Source organism: Pempheris klunzingeri, chromosome 5, assembly GCF_042242105.1.
Source record: "Pempheris klunzingeri isolate RE-2024b chromosome 5, fPemKlu1.hap1, whole genome shotgun sequence".
NCBI lineage: Eukaryota > Metazoa > Chordata > Actinopteri > Acropomatiformes > Pempheridae > Pempheris > Pempheris klunzingeri.
In genome coordinates, this window is record NC_092016.1 from 10,474,282 (window position 1) to 10,494,083 (window position 19,802).

General features: G+C 40.5%; 3 protein-coding genes across 3 annotated transcripts; 1 reads left to right on the plus strand and 2 right to left on the minus strand.

Moving 5' to 3' along the window:
* Positions 1–133: 133 nt before the first annotated feature.
* On the plus strand, positions 134–8,552 carry nat10 (N-acetyltransferase 10). Its single transcript, XM_070830019.1, has 29 exons — positions 134–224; positions 449–569; positions 695–786; positions 882–1,053; positions 1,162–1,284; positions 1,371–1,432; positions 1,523–1,637; positions 2,361–2,468; positions 2,625–2,758; positions 2,848–2,941; positions 3,027–3,125; positions 3,204–3,340; positions 3,843–3,967; positions 4,044–4,194; positions 4,517–4,613; positions 4,737–4,853; positions 5,198–5,299; positions 5,386–5,460; positions 5,538–5,654; positions 5,764–5,897; positions 5,986–6,034; positions 6,124–6,223; positions 6,314–6,421; positions 6,505–6,677; positions 6,769–6,888; positions 6,987–7,085; positions 7,343–7,416; positions 7,531–7,611; positions 7,700–8,552. Exons 2-29 carry the CDS (start codon positions 456–458, stop codon positions 7,842–7,844), a joined length of 3,117 nt encoding a protein of 1,038 aa, XP_070686120.1. The 5' UTR covers positions 134–224; positions 449–455; the 3' UTR covers positions 7,845–8,552.
* mapda (N6-Methyl-AMP deaminase) lies at positions 8,317–11,541 on the minus strand. The gene is made up of 10 exons (XM_070830021.1): positions 11,409–11,541; positions 11,155–11,285; positions 10,814–10,874; positions 10,617–10,704; positions 10,434–10,515; positions 10,188–10,314; positions 9,502–9,582; positions 9,276–9,414; positions 9,088–9,188; positions 8,317–8,508 (listed from the first exon to the last, which is right to left on the minus strand). The coding sequence occupies exons 1-10, from the start codon at positions 11,451–11,453 to the stop codon at positions 8,317–8,319; spliced, it is 1,047 nt and encodes a 348-aa protein (XP_070686122.1). The 5' UTR covers positions 11,454–11,541.
* A 992-nt stretch (positions 11,542–12,533) lies between these two features.
* LOC139200875 (tyrosine-protein kinase CSK-like) lies at positions 12,534–19,802 on the minus strand. Its single transcript, XM_070830020.1, has 12 exons — positions 19,685–19,802; positions 19,457–19,570; positions 19,134–19,252; positions 17,117–17,336; positions 16,279–16,372; positions 16,082–16,147; positions 15,558–15,657; positions 15,383–15,473; positions 15,221–15,294; positions 14,290–14,485; positions 14,110–14,196; positions 12,534–13,625 (listed from the first exon to the last, which is right to left on the minus strand). The coding sequence occupies exons 1-12, from the start codon at positions 19,697–19,699 to the stop codon at positions 13,440–13,442; spliced, it is 1,362 nt and encodes a 453-aa protein (XP_070686121.1). The 5' UTR covers positions 19,700–19,802; the 3' UTR covers positions 12,534–13,439.

Consider the following 19,802-nt stretch of genomic DNA (forward strand, 5'->3'; position numbering starts at 1 on the left):
CACTTGCACCTGGCAGACTGGACGCGGGGCCACATGTGCTCAGCTTTTACTTTCTTAAAAAAAAAAAGACCCGTCGCGCCCTTATGACGTCACACCCGGGGTCCTCCATGAACTGATGTCTCCACGTGAGAGTATCAACATGATGGCTGGTGTGTGAACTGAGCCTTCGAGTTTGTTGGAGTTTTATGAAGATCAAACAACGTCCAGTGTGTCTGTGCTGAAGGGTAATTTAAAGCGTTTTTTGTGTGGACATTTTTTTCCCCTTCAAGTTGTGGCAGATTTAAGATCCTTACTTCTAAAACTCATTCATTTTGGCTTTTTTTTTAGCTTTCCTCCTAACTCAGATGACAGCACTTTGCCGGTGTTACTGCTATAACTGTATCAGTGATATTTCTCTTTAGGTGTTAATACAGTGTATGTGTATGTAATTTTGTTTTGTCCCCAGCAGAAAGACGATGGCAACAGTCCGCAAGAAGGTAGACAACCGGATCCGTGTGCAGATAGAGAATGGAGTCGCCCTGCAGCATCGGACCATGTTTGTGGTGGTGGGAGATCGTGGGAGAGATCAGGTAATCTGTCACCCCGTGTTCTCCCTGCCAAAGTCCTGCAACGGGCTTGTTTTAAGGTCTATTTAAAGTGTCTGTCACACAAGCCTCTTTGCACATCAAACCAACCGGACCTGTTTCTGCTCCAGGTTGTCATTCTGCATCACATGTTGTCCAAAGCTGCCGTCAGAGCTCGACCTTCTGTCCTGTGGTGCTACAAAAAAGACCTAGGGTTCAGCAGGTGGGTGTGAACTCCTCTCAGAGATTTAGTTGTTTTTTTTATTGTGTCAGATGGGAAAAGGGGGGTCTGACTTGTCAAAAACATATTTGAAACAGCAATCGGAAGAAGCGCATGAGACAGCTGCAAAAGAAGATAAAAACTGGCACCCTGAACCTGAATCAGGACGACCCGTTTGAACTCTTCATCGCTGCAACCAACATCCGTTACTGTTACTACAATGAGACACACAAGATCCTGGGAAACACCTTCGGCATGTGCGTCCTGCAGGTGAGAGACTCCTCTTTCTTAAAGCCATTGGATCCCAGTCCCAAAAAAGGCTGAGAACCGCTGCTGTAGCCAGTATGTTTGACTCTGAAGAGATTTTGTTATTTGCAGGACTTTGAAGCTGTTACTCCCAATCTCTTAGCGAGAACTATTGAGACTGTGGAGGGAGGTGGTATTGTGGTGCTGCTGCTAAGGACAATGAACTCTCTCAAGCAGCTGTACACTATGACTATGGTAAGTGTACAACCTGTTCCATCTCCACACACGTCACACTCTGCTGTTCAGACGATTTGAGATCATCATGGCCTGTTTTCATCCAGGATGTGCACGCCCGATACCGGACTGAGGCTCATCAGGATGTGGTGGGAAGGTTCAATGAGAGGTAAGAGCTCCTCTGGCTTTTGTGGAATTTGTTTTTAGTCAATCAAAAGCCAATTTAACAATATTATTGATTCTGTGTTTCTGTTTGTAGGTTCATTCTGTCACTTGCATCTTGCAAAAACTGTGTTGTCATTGATGACCAGCTCAACATCCTGCCAATCTCCAGCCACATGGCAAACATCAAGCCCGTTCCTCCAAAGACTCAGGTAACCATGATACAGTAGAAATGAGTCTTTCAGATCAGCAGAAAATGTATCTGTAACAAGTCTGATAATCAATTATTGGGTTCAAGTCATTTATCAAGCCAAAATGATTCTACTGTCTCAAATGTGATGATTATCTGCGTTTCTCTGTCCAATATCATTTTGAATTGAAAATCATTGGGTTTGGACTTTTGGTCGAACAAAACAAGCAATTTGAAGAAGTCGCCTGGGACTCTCAGAACTTGTTATGGGCAGTTTTCACTTTTCATCACATTTTATGAACTAAAACTTGGGGGGAAAATAGATAGAAAGATAATCGTTGCTTGCACACCTAATATATACGCACAATGAAGATTCACAACAATAAAAGCAAAAAGCACAATTTACTGCTTGCTTATACAAAATCTTTCAGCTTTCTTGGCAGTTATGTGTTTCTGCCCTTATTGACTTTGGAAGAAGCCTCCTGAAAACAGTTCACTTTTTAAAAGGACTCCTAAAATGTACATATTTTCTGTCGATTTTTCTTGATGGCATAGCATAATGTTTTCTGATTTGTACACTTTGTGTCCTTGTTTTTATACGGTCTTGCTGTCTCTTGTCCTTTTTTCTTTCCTTCCCTACTATAAAGTATTGACTACTGTTTTGACAGATAGTATATGAATAAAGTTTTCTTGCCTGTTGGCTATATGCTCCCTGTTTTCTAACCAGTTGTCTGATCCCCTTCAGGAGGATGGTTTGTCTCCACGAGAACAGGAGCTGAAGGATCTGAAGGAGTCCCTTCAGGACACTCAGCCCGTGGGTGTGTTGGTGGACCACTGCAAGACCATGGACCAGGTCAGAGCCTCTTACTAAAGAGGAAACAAAGCTTTCCACAGTAGCCAAGATTAACCTTTTATAGACACAAATATGATCAGTAGATGTTTGTGATTTCAAGTAACCAACACTTTGCAGTGCAGGGAACAGTAGATTAAGGTTTGTGTTGTCGTCCAGGCTAAAGGAGTGCTGAAGTTCATTGAGGCGATCTCAGAGAAGACTCTGAGGAGCACTGTGGCTCTGACTGCTGCTCGTGGTCGAGGCAAGTCTGCAGCACTGGGGCTGGCTGTCGCTGGAGCTGTGGCCTTTGGGTACAGATTGGTTTTCTATCGGCATCAGTCAGTCTTGTCCATTATTGTGTCTTAAATTCTTGCTAGTGATTGCCTGACATTCTTTACAGCTACTCCAATATCTTTGTAACTTCTCCGAGCCCGGACAACCTCCACACCATGTTTGAATTCATCTTCAAAGGCTTTGATGCTCTGCAGTATCAGGTAGGCTGCCTGAGAGTCTTCTCTATTAGGCTCCTGCTGTGAGCACAAACGCCGCTTCATACCCCCCTTTTTGTGCATTTTGTAGGAACATCTGGACTATGAAATCATCCAGTCTTTGAATCCAGAGTTCAACAAAGCTGTGGTGCGGGTGAACATCTTCAAAGAGCATCGGCAGACAATCCAGGTAAACGAGACCAGACGCTTCCTGTTCTTCACAATAGAAAGTGAGCGTGTCTGACCGTCCTGTTCTTGTGGCCAACAGTACATCCACCCAGGTGATGCAGTGAAGCTGGGCCAGGCGGAGCTGCTGGTCATTGATGAGGCTGCAGCCATCCCTCTTCCTCTGGTTAAGAAGCTGCTGGGGCCTTATCTGGTTTTCATGGCCTCCACTATCAATGGGTCAGTAATGGGGCTGGGTGATGTTTACATAATTAAATACTACATTACTTTTGTCTGAATAAGATTACAGATAAGGTCGTTTCGAGAAACAATTTTAAATGATATGGCTTTAATGACCAGTGAAGCAGAAGCAATAATAATCATTTTTAATTGTAGGACTTCAAGAAATGACTGTTTTCATTATCATTCAAGATTAATTGTCTATGTAAAGGAAATTAGGAATTAGTGGAAAAAAAATAGTGCATCACAATTTTCTAAATCTAAATTTACATATTCAGATTGTTTGTTTTAGTTCAAAACCCAAAGATCAGTTTAATATAATAGAAGAAGGAAATTATTTACACTTGACAAGCTGCAACTAGTGAATTTTTGGCATTTCTTACTATAGAATAGAATTACTATAATGATGTATCAGTTACCAAAATAGTTGATTAGTATTCTTAAGGCACTTCAAGCTCTAGTTATTAGCATTTCTGACCACTGTTTTCCTTCATCTCTGCAGGTATGAAGGCACTGGACGCTCCCTTTCCCTCAAACTGATTCAGCAGTTGAGACAGCAGAGTGCCGACAGTCAGCAGAGCATGTCGGCAGAGAACAGGACAGCCAACACAGCGAGGCTAGCCGCGGGTAAATATCTCAGCATTTTGCTAAGTGGACCCTCGGCGTGTCTCTGTCATCTGACTTACTCCGTCTCCGTACGCAGCTCGCTCTCTCCACGAGGTTTCCCTGCACGAGTCCATTCGGTACGCTCCAGGGGACGCTGTCGAAAGGTGGCTGAACGACCTTCTCTGTCTGGACTGTCTGAACATACCCAGGCTCATTTCTGGCTGCCCGCTACCACAGAGTTGTGACCTGTATCCTTGATTCACTTTAAAGGGCTCAAAGTTATTCTAGTCTAGACCACATCTGATACACATATAACCTCTTTAAATGGTGGAAAAGGTAATAACCCAGGCTACAAGGCTGCGTGTGTGATAGGATGTATGGGATGGTGTGAACAACAGCACCAGTTAAAGTATTTCTCTGGTATTTCTATGCATGTGCTTACTGAAATGTCAGTGAACACATCTGAATATGCTCAAATAACACAAACTTCTCATGTTGGAGTAGAAGTAGGTTTTACATTTTTGAAACACTACGGCCAAGATGTGAGTGTCCTTAGCCCATTCTGTCCAGATATTATGTGAACAGAGACACGCTGTTCTGTTACCACAAGGCATCTGAAGCTTTCCTGCAACGGTTGATGGCCCTCTACGTGGCATCACACTACAAGGTGATACTATCAGTTTGGAATTGCATAACTTTCTTTTCTTGCACAATGTCCTGCACACAGTGCAGTGCAGTGCAGTGCCATCTTTGTGTTTCATGGCTGACTCATTGTTTTCTTGCTACCCAGAATTCGCCAAACGACCTGCAGATGTTGTCCGATGCTCCGGCCCATCACCTCTTCTGCCTCCTGCCCCCTGTCCCTCCCACGCAGAACTCACTGCCGGAGGTCCTCGCTGTGGTGCAGGTAACACAAACCATGAACTCCTATGTTTTTGATGGGTGCAAAAGTGATGTTTACTCCATGCAATTAAAAGCAAACCGCTTTGGTAATGGGCCTTTTGCAAATCAATCTTTTGTCTGAACTTTGTGGGGCAGTTTTATATACAGAAGGGTATTCTATGACCCACTAAAACTTCCACCAAATCAGCCGTTCCTTTATTCATTCATGTAGAGCATTCAGAGACAAGATCCAGCCTCCTTTTTCTTGTGTTTTCTTTTTTTCATTTCTCTGCCTTTTGCCAAGTCTGTTGCCCTAATTTACTGTCTTTGTTCTACTTTAAGTGCTTTTGTTGTTCTTCGATCCCTCAGGTGTGTCTGGAGGGAGAAATATCGCGGCAGTCCATCCTAAACAGTCTGTCCAGAGGAAAGAAGGCCTCTGGCGACCTCATTCCCTGGACGGTGTCCGAGCAGGTACACACTGGTCACAAAGCTTTTGTCAAAATCATTACGGCTCACGTTTTTGAAGTGAAAATACTAATCGTCTGGTTTCTTTGCAGTTTCAAGACCCAGAGTTTGGCAGCCTCTCCGGAGGCAGAGTGGTGCGAATAGCCGTCAATCCAGACTACCAAGGGGTAAGAACTTGCAAAGCCCTCCAGTGTTCGTCCAGCTGGATCCACTGTATGTAACTGGTCTTCCTCCTGTTCGCCAGATGGGCTACGGCTCCAGAGCTCTCCAGCTGCTGCAGATGTACTACGAGGGCAAGTTTCCCACCATGGACGAGAGCGCACGCTCAAATCACAATGAGATCACCTCCGTCAGCAGTGAGGTAGTACAATTAAAGACATGAAATGCATTTGAAAGACATAAATTCCACAGACGCAATGTAACTGCAGTTAAGATACTTGATTAAATTTGGTATCCTTGTTGTCGCCCAGGCTGTCAGTCTGCTGGAGGAGGTCATCATTCCACGGAAGGAGCTCCCTCCTCTGCTGCTGAAGCTGAGTGAGAGAAGAGCAGAAAGGCTGGACTATCTAGGAGTTTCCTATGGCCTTACTGCACAGCTCCTCAAGTGAGTTACCTTGAATACGTGAAAGGGGGAGGGGAATGTAATGTCTTTCGGGTTTAGAAATGCCAAAGACTCTTTTTGCAACCTACAGGTTCTGGAAGAAAGCAGGTTATACTCCGGTCTACTTACGACAAACCCCTGTAAGTATAAAAAGTCCTGTTTTTGTATGTTTCTGTACATTGTGCTGCTGTCGCATGCTGTAACTATTTGTGTATGTGATTGTATGTAGAATGACCTGACAGGAGAGCACTCCTGTGTGATGCTGAAGGAGCTGAATACAGATGAAGACTCGGTGCAGAGCAGCCAGTGGCTGTCTGCCTTTTGGAAAGGTGATTTTCCTCAGCCTTTTCTGCTTGACCTGTAGAGATCTGGTGTGTCTGAACTTAAAGTTTGACTGAACTGTTCTCGTTTTCCTCTAGATTTCCGCCGGCGCTTCCTGTCTCTCCTCTCCTACCAGTTCAGCAGCTTCCATCCGAGCATGGCACTCAGCATCCTGCAGAATAAGAAGTCCAGGGAGGAAACGAGCAGTAAGACTCCTCTGATAACTTACCTGATCACACTTCCTTCTGCGTCTTATAGACCTGATCTGACTTGTGTTTGACCTCCACAGCCCTCAGTAGCTCTGAGCTGGCAGCCCATTTCAGCCCTTACGACCTCAAACGCCTGGAGCTATATTCGAGGAGCATGGTGGACTACCACCTCATCATGGACCTGATCCCATCTGTGGCACGCATGTTCTTCCTCAATCAGCTCGGTCAGCTGTCTCTCTCAGCTGCACAGTGTGTAAGTTTCCCCATGGTTATCATTGCAGTTGTTTGTGAATGTGAATACAGTTTTATTGTAATAATTGTTGATTGTCCTTGTTCTTTTGTAGGCTTTACTGCTTGGTATAGGGTTACAGCACAAATCAGTTGACCAGCTGGAAAAGGAAATTGATCTCCCAAGCTCACAGCTCATGGGCCTCTTCAACCGCCTGATCCGGAAAATTGTGCAAGTACGTCCATTCTTTAAGTCACAACCCACAGAAAAACACGATATTAAGATGCCGTTCAACCGAATACTTAATATTATTCTGTCCTTTTACTGACTTAGGTCTTCACCAGCATCCAAGAAAAAGCTATTGAGGCAGAGATGACGGCCACTAAAGATGTTTCCATGGAGCCAACTGTCAAAAGCCTCAATGATGATCTGGTAGGTGGTCAACAATTTCAATCCTTAATTTATTAAGTGATTTATCAAGAAGTTTCACCGTTAGAAAAAAATTAGAAATAGTAAATTCAATATTTTTGGATTTTGAGCTGTTTGTCATTGTGGTTCCTGGGAAATTGTAATCGGCGACATTGTAAACTTCTAATCAACACACCAGTTAAACAAATGTTTGTTGCATCCCATCTTCTTCTGATGTTTTAAGGGGAAAAATGTAAAAAAAATGAATCTCTCGTTAACAGAATGATGCAGCAAAGGAGTTTGAGGAGAGACACAAGCAGGATGTAGAGAAAGTGAAGGAAATGGAGTTGGAACAGTGAGTATGAGGTTGGGGGAGTGGCCTGGCTCATAATTTGTGTGTATAATTATGAATAAGAAATATACAGGACATTATCTGCTGAAGGTGTAATGATTTCTGTTGTATCTTCAGGTACAAGATCCGCGGAGATGATGAGGACTGGGACCAGGCTTTGAAGACAGCAGGCGGCACAGCTATCGTCAGCATCAAGAGGTACAGTGACATCCAGGATCCTCTGCAATATTGTGCGGTTGTTTGGTTGTTGTAGACACGTTTGTAACAATGTCCCTGTTCCCAACAGCGACAAGAAGAGGAAATTGGACGGGGGAAACGCCATAGCGAGCAATGGGGCTCCCCAGCAAGGGAAACAAAAAAAGAAGGAAATGCAGCACGGCAAATTCAAGAAGAACAAGGACAAGCATGGAAAGTTCGGAAAGAAGGTGTGACCGTACACATGCTGCATTGACAGGACAGTGTGTGGCCGCAAAGCAGCATCAACATGATCCATAGTTTGGAGAACTTTGGATATCTTGGATGGACTTGCAGATACTGAAGATCACCCAAAAGACTGAATATCATTTGAGACTTTTTTTTTTTTTTTTTTTTTAAATCCTTCAGTTTTTTTAAATGCTGTTCCCTTCAATGCACCTCTATTTTTACATTATGTATTAGAATGTAACACGTTTGTTGCTTTGATCTATGTTAATAGCAACTCTGCATAGACACTGTACATGATCAGAAAAGAACACACCTACACCTGTACTAAATACTTATTTAATTCTAGTATCTCAAACATCTTCCCTTCAGTTTCATGTCATGATTTCTACAAAGAATACTTATCAAAAAGTTAACGGAAAGGCTTTTTAAACTGAAATTTGAGGTATATGATAGGCTTTAGGTTCGGTTCCATCGAACAGGTCACTTGAACACCTGAGGTTGTATATCAATCCACTTCTGTTTGAGCTGCTCTTTCACGGTGTCTGGTGCGAAGATGCAGTCTATGGCCTGCTGGGAGAGCTTCCATATGGCTTCATGACTCAGACCAAACGTGGAAGCTGCCAGCTGATATTCCTGAGACAAGTCTGTACAGAAGACTCCCTTATCATCAGTCTGTAATGTGAAAAAGAATAAAAATCATTCATGGTGAGCTTTAATTTATTCACCATTAGGTGTCATTTCATCTTCTACAGATTCTCTTTTTTTTTTTTTTTTTTTTTAAAGGTTTCATTTAAGTTTCATGAGGAGTACTATTGAGCCTGTGAAAACTCTGGATAGGCTTCCAGGGATCCATTCTTTTAGATGTCAGCTTCTGCAGAACAATTTTGACCATCCTTTTTTTTTTTTTTTTTTTTTAAGCTGTCACTTCAAAGCTCCCTCCTTCAAATGAAACTGCAATACTAAATCACTGGAGCACTCCTTTTAACAAAGTAAACCAATAATCAGACATCGGGAGTGGACTTTTGAGTTCAGACAAAAACTTTAGTACTAAAAGTTGCCGTAATGCTTGGTTATATTCTTGGTCTTGTTTGGTTGTTTTTGGTAAAAATGTTTCACAAATTAAGAGAAATATATCAAATAACAATTTTGGCATCAGCACTGAAACTCCAGTTATTGTATTAGTATACAAATATTATCAATGCTGTACAGCCCCAATCAAAAAATAAAAAAAAGTGCAAAGGAGTAACTTACACAAATCACACTTGGATGCCCCAACTCGTACCAGTATTTAAAATGATGCTTGGAGTAACATGGCACTGTTTGTCCTTTGACGTTTGAGGTCAGGCAAAGCTCTACAAGAAGAAGAACGTTCCAAAATCAAAAAACAAATCAGCATAGTGTGCACACCCCAGAAAATTAATCATTTATCTCAGTCTTACCTAGAGGTATGTTGTTCTTCACCACTTTGTCAACAAGACTTTGAGATCCACCCACTTCAGGATGCAAGAAGGTGCCGTGACCGATCCTGTCCGGAGGAAGATTCAACAGCAAGTCTGACTCCTCCACCTGTGATCGTACCTGCAACAGTTTTTGTTGTAGTGTCGGAGCACTCAAAGACAATGTGACTACAGATAACAAGTAACATTAAAAATGTCGTGGTCATACTTCTGAAAGGTGCAGTGACAACTTCAGTCCACAGTTCTTGGCCTTCTGCAGAGCAGGAAGCAGGTCTCTGCCGTGGCCAACCTTAAAATAAAAACTACATTAATTTACAGGAAGTATTGTGACAAAGCCCAGCAGCAATCTCCCCCCTTTGCTGCTCATCTTTCATATGCATTTCGATAGTTTTGATAATGATTTGCTGCAATTTGGAGGCATCAACTGACCTGAATCATTCCAAAACTTTGGGCTCAGTGGCATTTAATTTGTGCCAGTAAGATTGAAAAACTCAGCAATGTTTTAATTTCAAAATATGACAAAGCACAATTACACAAGAGAGACCCTGTCACACCCACCAGCTGTCAACGGCAGAAACCGAGATCAGTCATTATATTTGAAATAATTGATTAAATGCTTGATTGGCACAGAAAAAGTAACTTAGCTCCTTTATAGTGGGATAAGTTAGTACCAGAAAACTTCAGCAAAATGTACCACAGCAAGTTGGATGGACCCATCACACCTTCAGTAAGAGACAAAATTTTGCCATGCTTTCACTTTCATTATGTTTTGTAATATGTTAGTACAGTTTGTCTAACGAGTGTAGACCTAATGGCGGTTTTAACTCTAATGACACAATATTAGAGGTAAAACTGTCATTTTCTTTTCTACAAGTCCAAAACTGTCTGACTGACCGTTGGATCTCCGCTGAGGTCGAGTCCCACCACCAATCCGTCAGACGACAGCATGAAGTCCTCAGCCAGCTTCACCGTCTCCATGGCAACCTCGGTCCCATTCCTGCGGTCGATCGCCACCAGGAACCTGCAGCACAAATTAAACACATTTAGAGCCATGCAAGTTATTGGATCATCATTGTAAAACGTTATGCAGTATTTTGTTGGTTTCATCACTCCTCAGGTACATTTCAGGGCTTTGCCTACCTGACATCAATGTCCACTCCCTCATTTTTACACTGTTGGATGGCTTTGATGACAGTTTCAACATAATTCTTTTTCGTCAGTCCTTGGAAGAAGATAATAAACTTGTAAGGCTAATAATTTGGTAAAACAACCCTCAAGGCAAATGATGCCACATATTTTTAGGCTCCATGCTGACATCCTTACCTGTGTTTTTCTCCTCCCTTGGTGTACTTCTCAGTTCTAAATATTTGACACCATCAGCAGCAAACTCCCTGATTACATCTGTAGCCACCTGGAAAACAAAAAAGGAAAGAAACACCTGTTACTGGCATCCTGGGCAAAACAATGATACAAAAGACAACAAAATCTAATTTTATTCTGGTCGAGCAGCCAGTCCTCACCATGAGGATATCCTCCTCCGTGTCCACCAGCTGATGGATGACCTTGAACACCTGAAAACACCTGCGGACATGCGCACCACATTTCTTTTAATGCTGACCCGTTTAACAAAGACGCCCCTTCTCATTGTCAGTGTTACTATTGTCAGCTTGAATGGAGCCTCCCACACAAACAATATCTACTCTAAAATCAACCACATTGTTTCTACATCACTTAGGTTGAAGAATTAATTAAATGAATGAATCAAGGACGAATCAGTAAGACAATCAGCCGCAGTTTGATGTCAAACAGCCCCGCTAGCTCTCACATCAAACTCTGAATAACAGATAAAAGTTATACTCACTCATCCAGGGTCCTCCGCTGGCCTTTGCCGATAGCTGTCATGTTATGCTCAATGTTGAGATGCGGTTTTCTGCTGATGAGTTTCTCGATGGTTTGGAAGCTGACTGAGCCGTTGAGGTGAGCATGAAGCTCCTGGCGACAGACAGTCAAAACGCTGACGTTAGCATGTAGCTACCACTGATGTTAGCTACATTAAGACACTCACTAAACACTCATTTTTCCTCTAAAACCGTTTTCAGGCCGTTTGTGACTCACCACTTTTGGCAGCTCCCGATAAAACACGTCGGCTTCATTATCCATCACAAAGTAAAACAAAGATTGAGCTAACAGAGGAAAAAGAGCCCTGAGTTGTTCTCTGTCTGTCACATAACGCTGACAAGCTGCCTTTGTTTTCAGTCTACATTTTCCTGTAGCACCACCGAGTGCAACACTGAAATAGCTCCCTCCTTTACTGTGCTGTGGATTCAAGGTTCCGCTGCATCCGCTGTAAAGCGTTGAAATCCTAAATTCTTAATCAAAAAGTTCAAAATTTATATTGAAGTGATGTATCCTTTATGTGAAGTGTAGCCTTGTGACTTATACTGCTGGACCGAGCAGCACCTTCTTCCTCAGTCAGTTTAAAAATAGCTTCCATGTACTACCAGGCAGTGACTAAATAATTTCTAAAAATCTGTCATTGCACCAGCCCAAACAGGATTTTAGTTCTTCTTGTATTTTATATTAATATTTACATAGAACATTTATGATTATTTATCAATGATTTCCATGTAATGTGAACTAGCAACTCTGAATCAATTCCATAAATTATTACCACATATGCCACATCCCATGCTTTCTGTATTTTTAATAAATATTTTTAATACAATATATGTTTTTTTCAATAGTTTCCATGTAATGTGAGGCAGTGACTCTAAACCTGGAAAAATACGACAGTCAGTATTTGAAGTTAGTCAGCCTATAAGACAACCCTCTCCATATTGGATGATTCTTTTTCATAAACAATTTTATGGAAAATTCGTTCATTGATGTTGATGCAAAACATGACGTGACCATAAAATATCAGACAGAGGAAGTATTCAGATCCTTAACTTAAGTAAAAGTAGCAATACCAGACCATATAAATACCAGTAAAATGCAGGACTTTAAGGAGTATAAAAGCCTGCATAGAGAGTTTTTATGTAGCTAGTTTACAAGATATGTTTTATGTAAAATCTTAATCACCAATATAAGTATTTAGGTCATATTACAGGAACATTTTAAAGACTGTTCAACATAGTATTCTCTACTTCAACATTAAACAACAAATTCTTTAACAATGAACAATTTAGACAATGTTGATAAAAAAAAGATGCTTAAAAAATAGTTGTTCCTGCAAAACAATTTCAAACTGAATTATTCTTTTATTGTTGAGAATGGCACATGGTACATTTATTAACATTTTCCTCTTCTTATTACATAAAAAATCCAGATAATTTGGTTACATTAAGATTCCCCAAATAAAACATTTATTAATGTTGGATTTGAAGTTCTGTACATGGGAATGATGCCCACATGAATGAGCTGAATGGTGTTATTATATCAGTAGTAAACATAACATTTGTCAAAACTTGTGCTTCCTTTTTTGACTTATAGAGGGATCAAACAGTAGGCATAACAAATAAAAAATTCATATAACAATGAAAAAATAAGGCTGCATAATTATGGTTGTTTTAACTTAGTACTTTTAACAAAATAATTCAGCATTCATGCAACACAGTGTACCTGGAAACTGCCAATAAAAATAATACAGCGAGTAATAACATATCAAAATTATATTCCTACTTTCTAAGCATCTTTCATTGTTTAAACGGATACCATAGATTCAGTTAGCTTAGTCAAATGATGTCTATATGTTCATCAAATGAATGCCACCAAAATGACCAAGGCTATCAATGTAAAGGACAAACAATGTATATTAAAAAAAAACAGTCAAGGCACTGTGGCACTGAGGCAGCACTGTGAGACTCGTCGATATGACAGTTAATCATTCTCTCTTGATAACCGAGTGCAGAAAGACTCACTAGAACAACTGAGCCAGTAATAAAGAGTTACTGCAGTTTGAACAACTTGAGCTGAGGGATGACGCTCAGAGACATAAACTCAGTTTATGGACGATGCGTGAAAACAAACTTTGTCGTGAATCGAATAATAAAGTGTGAGTTACATTTTTCCTCCCCAAGTTATGGTCCAAGTGGTAAAAATGAAGAAAAAAGAAAGTTACTTTTTGAGTCTGTTCTGTCATATCTCTCATTGTCTTTTTCCCATCCCTTGGGTGATATGTTGTAGCCATTCCTTCAGCATCTGAAAGCTTGGTCGAGCAGCAGGATCCAGGTTCCAGCACTGTTTCATGATGTTATACACCACTTCAGGACAGCCGTCTGGACAGTCCATTTTGTATCCCTTCTCCACTCGAGGCACGACGTCTTTTAATGGCTACAGAGTGGAAAAGAGCAAAGTTGTTGGTAGAAAGAGTGTCGACAGTAAACTTATTTTGAAAAATTAGTGTGATTCCTGAATGCTGTAACACACAAAGGATGAAATGAGGCATGAAATGCGACTGGTCGCGGTCAAAGGTGCAGTCAACACATTAAAGAGCTCAGTATATCATCTTAATCAAAAATGTAATTGAAGGGGAACAAAGCTCTTCAGCTTTTTAAGCCTGCTACTTAATTTCAGGTATGAACACGACCTTTTTAAGATGATGTGCATGTTGTACAACGTTATGTTCTACAAGAGTCAAAATGTCATACAAAAATTATACCCTTTAGCACAATAAACTTCACAATAAAGTTCTCAAGCATTACTGCAATAGGAAAGACTGTAAATGCACTGCTGCTTAATCCCTCCGTTAAAAAAACAATAATTCTTCCTTAATATTTTCTGCATGCCTCTTTTCCAAAAAGATATTGATACTTACAATTCGAGGGTAAGGCACTCGGCCAAAAGAGTAAATCTCCCAAAGCAAAATACCGTAGCTCCAAACGTCTGATTTGGTTGAAAATTTCTATGGATTAAGGGAAAAACAAACATGTAAGAGTTTACCTCAGTCGGTGGGAGGTACACACGGCAAAGCATGCTATTCTAAACAACAGGGTACCTTTTCTCTGAGGGCCTCTGGCGCTGTCCACTTCACAGGCAGCTTAGCAGTATCCTGAGTGGAAGAGGCCTCCTTGGTCAGACCGAAGTCACTGACTTTGGCTATGTTGTCCTCTGACACAAGAACGTTGCGGGCTGCTAAGTCCCGGTGGACAAAGTTATTGGTCTCCAGGTACGCCATGGCTTCACAGACGTCTCTGTAAAAGTGCAAGCGCACAAATTTCAAAACACAAATTTCTCTTTATAATATAGATATATAGTATATATAGTATAATATATATATATAGTATACATTTCCTGATGATCCAACAAAACATGGGCAATCTTAAAGAGTACACTGTGGAGTTTTCTCTGAATAAACATGGTTTTGTTTACAGTCAGTGTTTCTCATTTACAATGCGTTTACGTGTTTGATCTGACGAACCAACTTCAAGTTCATGAAACATTTGCAAGGCTGATTTTCCTTTGTCTTCTATCTTACTTTATTGGTGCACTGCTGCATTTTACAGATTACAGCCATCACTGACTGTCAATATGTGGAACTGAATGAAACTGAGAGACATCATACAGCTGTTATTGTCCATTTAGTAATAATGGCCCATTTTTGAGGTAGGCCTATGCAGAGAGTTTAATTTTACAAACCCTTTAGACATGCAGGTCTAATTATCAACTGATGTTTCCCTAAAAACACTAACTGTAGAAGCTAAATTATCCATATTAGCTTAAGTAATACATATTTTAAGATCTAAATGTTGCACAAAAAATGATAATAATAGATAAAACATTTGTTTGTTCCATTGCCCTTTAAGATATTTTTTTCAAATCTTGTAAGTCTGTGCTGCTCATATGTTGCTGTACATTAAGCCCATTTCACTAGTGGTCAAAAACTCAGTATAAATGTTGATATTGCACACAATTATAGTCATACGCACAGTGCAAAATTAAGGAGAGCATCTCCACCAAGTACTGTCCGACCTCTGGAGCGTAAGTAGTCAACCAAACAGCCCTGAAAGAATGACAGAAAACAAACGAGACATCTTTATAACAGTACTGTAGATGCTGTCAGATGATCGTACGGACAGTCTGCCACCTACCTTGGCCATGTACTCAGTAACGATAAACAGACTGCTGTTCTCTTCCACAATCACTCCAAGCAGCTGCACCAGGTTATTGTGCCGTAGTTGCCTGAGAAAGGAGGGGAGCACGTGTTATCTGGTTTACACGTTACTTGTTTATTTAGGGTGACAAAAAATATGCAATTTTCCTTACGTCATGACAGAAGCCTCTGCAATAAAGGCCTGAGCTGTAGCATCGTTTTTTATGCACTTCACAGCTACTTTTGTCCCTCTGTAGTCTCCCACCATGACATCTGGAATGATCACAAACAATAAGCTGCACGTTTAACAGGAATAACACATTTTTTTGTTGTATCTGAGGGGAAGTTGAATTACAGCTGGTCCCATTGAACAGCAATCACTATTATGCACCCTTCTTCCACATAGTGCAGCCACAAACACCTTTACATAAACCATAAGGGACATTACTCGGCTTCTCTCAAAACCTCTGTACAAGTTCTTACACAAAATGCGAAGTTAATGCTCAATTTGAACCGATAATAGTTTACATGATGTACCTTAAAGTAAAACCAGTCATGGCCCATCTTTATTCCCCGTTTACATTTTCACAATATCCATCTCATAATATCGATCTCTGCTATAGGCAATGAAATAAAATTGGGTCACTTGTACTATGCTGTGTAAACTTAGCCAAAGTTATAAATGTGAACCACTTGCCTCCAAACTCTCCTTTTCCAATAACCTGCTGCAGCTTGAGATCCTTGCGGTTCATCGACCAGCCACCTGTTGGACATTTAAAAAGGAAAGAACACACAGCTGAAACATAACAGGCCCGTACATGCTTCTCATAAACAAAAAGGCCTCAATGATGTAGTTGCACATATCTAAAAAAGGACTGACAAACGGTCACTTACTCCTGGAAAACTCATCCTGAGCGGCCACCGTCCCCTCCTCCAGCTTTGGCTTTATTAGTCTGGTGCACAGGCCATCAGCATCTTTGGTGTAGTGCTAAAAAGGAAGAAATAACCAAAAGTAATATTAAAATCTTACCATCAGCATTATAGCCCAAAAGGTTGTTCATTGCTCATAGCTTCATAAAAGCAAAGTCCATCTGAACAGAATCTCTGTCATTTTGTCAGCTTAAACTCTTCACCATGTTAACCGTTTGCTTCACAGTCTTCTTTGTTATGTTGTACTGGAGTTATTTTATGTAAAATTGAAGCAAAAAACACCACCAATTGAGTTTAGAAGTAATAAAACTCAGTAAGCAATGCTTCAGGATGGCCAATAGAGGGCTGTATAGTCAAATTAGCAAAAGATATAATGGATGACTGACAAGGTTTTCCCTTAAATAGGTCATACTGAACTCACTCATACTCCTTTTTACTCTGCAATATATCTTGTATATTTTATTACATATATATATATATATATAGAGAGAGAGAGAGACAAAATACAGGTCACACAGAAAAATTTGTCATTTTCAGAGTAAAAGGCTTGGTGTGTTTTTGAGGTGAAGACTCTGAACCTCAGCACACTGTTCACTCTTCCTCTTTGACACTTCCTGTTCATTATTTGTTCCAGGAACTGTATGTGGTCTATGTAGTAACACAAAGACGTGGGGACTCTAAAACAGGAAAATACAACATACATACAGTATAGTAGACGTAAGCTCTGTGCAGCACCACAGCAAACATGAGTCACCTTCTTTTATTTATAATAAAAGAAGGTGTTACCTTTGTATTGTCTTACCTCAACCAGCTGCATGAGGTTTTCAAAGAAGCCCTCTTCATCGATAGTGAGCTTGCCGTTGTGGTAGATGATGCGGTAGTGCTCCACCTTGCCATCGCAGCTGACACACAAAGTGTAGTCGCCTGGGAAGTTGGTGCTCTCTCGCACCAAAAACAGGCCTGTTTCAGGAGGGTAAAGCAACCGTTCTGCCTGATCCCGTGTTATCTTCCCGTGAAACCATCTGAGAGTGGAGAAACCAGAGAGGTGACAGTGCACCCAAAAAGACAGACCACGACAAGCCTGTGACCAACGCTAATCTTATCACTGTGAAAAAGATCGCTTTGAAATGGAGCAAAACAATCCTTAAAATGATAAATACATATATTTTAGGAACCAAATGAGACTGAAACATACGTGGAACCTTTCTGCTGACTGCCTTCTGTCTGCAGCAGTCATCACAGAGCATATTACAGGTACATGTATCTAAAACTAATACAGTCTAATACGACAAATAAATCCTTCCTTCATGAAGCTTCTAAAGCAGTTTCTACCTTGCTAATTATTTTAATTTTTTGAAATTCTCATTTTTCCTTGTTTAATGCACTTCATAATGTTACCAGCAACCGCAAATGAGCCCTCAATGCAAATAAAACAACTTCTGTAGAGATAGGTATAGATTGCAGTAGTGTGTATATACACTGTTGCCCATAAAGTTGGATTAAAATGTTTTTTACCTCTTCTCATGAAATGATTGTGACAATGTGATTTATTCTTGATAAATAAAGTGTATATCTTCTCAACTTTATTGATCAAACTCTTCCAAACATATCATAGTGAAACTTAAACCACAATTAACCTTTGCAAACTGTGTATTCAGGCTTTAACAAAATTGGGGGTATTGAACAATTATTCCAACTTTATGGGCAACAGTGTATATCTACTTTATACAGACATCTATATTATTGGGAAGGTCACAGAAAGTGCAGTAAATTCATTTGCATATGGCTCCATGACAAAATAACATTTAAATATGACACAGAAATGCTTGTTGCAAAGCTGAGACAATGGCGTTTTTTCACAGAAGCAGAAGCAGCGTCCTTCTGAGGAAGAGGACTGTTGAAGCTCTTTACTCAGAGGCCACAAGATTCCCCTCTACCATATGAACCCATTCATTACTGCTGGTATTTGAAATAATGAACGCTGCATTTTATATGACAAGATTAGTTTGCAACTTGTGTCCGTTCTTTTAATATAAGTTTTCATTGTACACCTGTTTTTTTTTTACTGTAAAACAGGGTGTCACTGTACAAGAGAATGGATGCTCAGTCACACTAGTCTGTATGTATAAATAAGATATTATTACTATTATATGTCTATAAATATAGATACAATACTAGCTGATGATTTAGGGCCAATGCTGGGTAGATTAGGCTAAACTTAGCTAAGAGTAGCTCAAGTGGGCTGTTATGTCTTTCTAATGTGATTATTTCATCATGTTGTGTTTTATATTACCTTACTTCTTTGTATGTTTTCGTCACTGTTGGTCTAGGTAGGTCTGTCTTCATGAACTCATTTGAGACTTCATTTTGTGATCAAGACCTCTATAAGTAAACTTGTCATTCATAGCACATGTGTACATGCATGCACACGGAAATCTGTCATGTGGACAAAAAAGGAGATTTTTGAGATAGAGTGCGATAGAAAAGAAACAACAGGAAGTTCACGCAAAGCTGAGCTGGAAACAGACACAAGTGCACAGCAATTACAACACAGCCCGACCCAACTGTGGTCTCCATTCACATAACTACAGTGTTGCTGCCACGACAAATAGGCCATCTGCCTACAGCAACCACAGAGCCATAGGAAGAGGGCAAAGTCAAGCTATTTTAGCCACGGCTGCAGACACAAAGCTGGTGTGGTGGCAACCTTTGAGATCTAAACGGTAAATACATAAGCCTAATGTTGCTTGCTTTGAAAGTGAAAGATTACATTGGGCATCTGTGCTATAAAAAAAAAACATGATTATCTGTGTACTCACGGCATTAGACTCAGCTTGCCTCCTCCTCCTTGCCTGACACCTTCCCTTTTCTGAACATAGTTGGCTGGAATTGTCCCTTCGCGACCTGCAGCATTTTTAGCTTTGTACCAGTTTGGATCCTGAAACACAATATGGCAGAAAATGTTAAAAATGAATAAACATTAATGAGGAGTAAGTAACAATGAAGTCATCCCCATGTGTTTACATATCTACAGACAATAAGTGTCATTGTTAAATTCACAAATTGCAAGAAAACTGAAAAGAAAAGTTCTACATTTACAAGAACATAAGTTAGGCCAGAAATGTAGCAGACGAAATATTACCTTTGTGACGACAATAATAGTTAACACATCTCCTTTGTTAAAGGGCAGGTCCTGTTCTGATGTGCCTTTGAAGTTGTACCTGGCCACACACTCTGCGCCCTGAGGCCATGGAGTCTACGGGAACAGGGGCAGATCACTAATTAGTAAGCAAATTACTCATTAGACACGCCTCCTGTATGTATGAGTTTTGGCATGCACCACTGTTTGTACTCTAGAAGCCTATCTTACCTGGACCTCTGTCATGGTGAGGCGTTTCAGTCCTCTCACAGGTGATGTTTTCTAGCTGCTATCATTAGAGCTGTTACACACACATGCATGCACACAGTACCTATGAAGAGGAACTCAA

Excerpts from the sequence above, each read along its gene's own strand:
- nat10 (XM_070830019.1), top strand. The coding sequence starts at position 456 with ATGGCAACAGTCCGCAAGAAGGTAGACAACCGGATCCGTGTGCAGATA. Across the intron at positions 570-694 it reads GAGATCGTGGGAGAGATCAG|GTTGTCATTCTGCATCACAT; the intron begins GTAATCTGTCAC and ends TTTCTGCTCCAG. Across the intron at positions 1,285-1,370 it reads AGCTGTACACTATGACTATG|GATGTGCACGCCCGATACCG; the intron begins GTAAGTGTACAA and ends GTTTTCATCCAG.
- LOC139200875 (XM_070830020.1), bottom strand. Across the intron at positions 19,253-19,456 it reads CTATTATTGTCGTCACAAAG|GATCCAAACTGGTACAAAGC; the intron begins GTAATATTTCGT and ends ATTGTGTTTCAG. Across the intron at positions 16,148-16,278 it reads TCAGGATGAGTTTTCCAGGA|GTGGCTGGTCGATGAACCGC; the intron begins GTAAGTGACCGT and ends AATGTCCAACAG.
- mapda (XM_070830021.1), bottom strand. The coding sequence starts at position 11,453 with ATGGATAATGAAGCCGACGTGTTTTATCGGGAGCTGCCAAAAGTG. Across the intron at positions 9,583-10,187 it reads ACCTCAGCGGAGATCCAACG|GTTGGCCACGGCAGAGACCT; the intron begins GTCAGTCAGACA and ends TTTTATTTTAAG. Across the intron at positions 9,415-9,501 it reads TGTCACTGCACCTTTCAGAA|GTACGATCACAGGTGGAGGA; the intron begins GTATGACCACGA and ends AAACTGTTGCAG.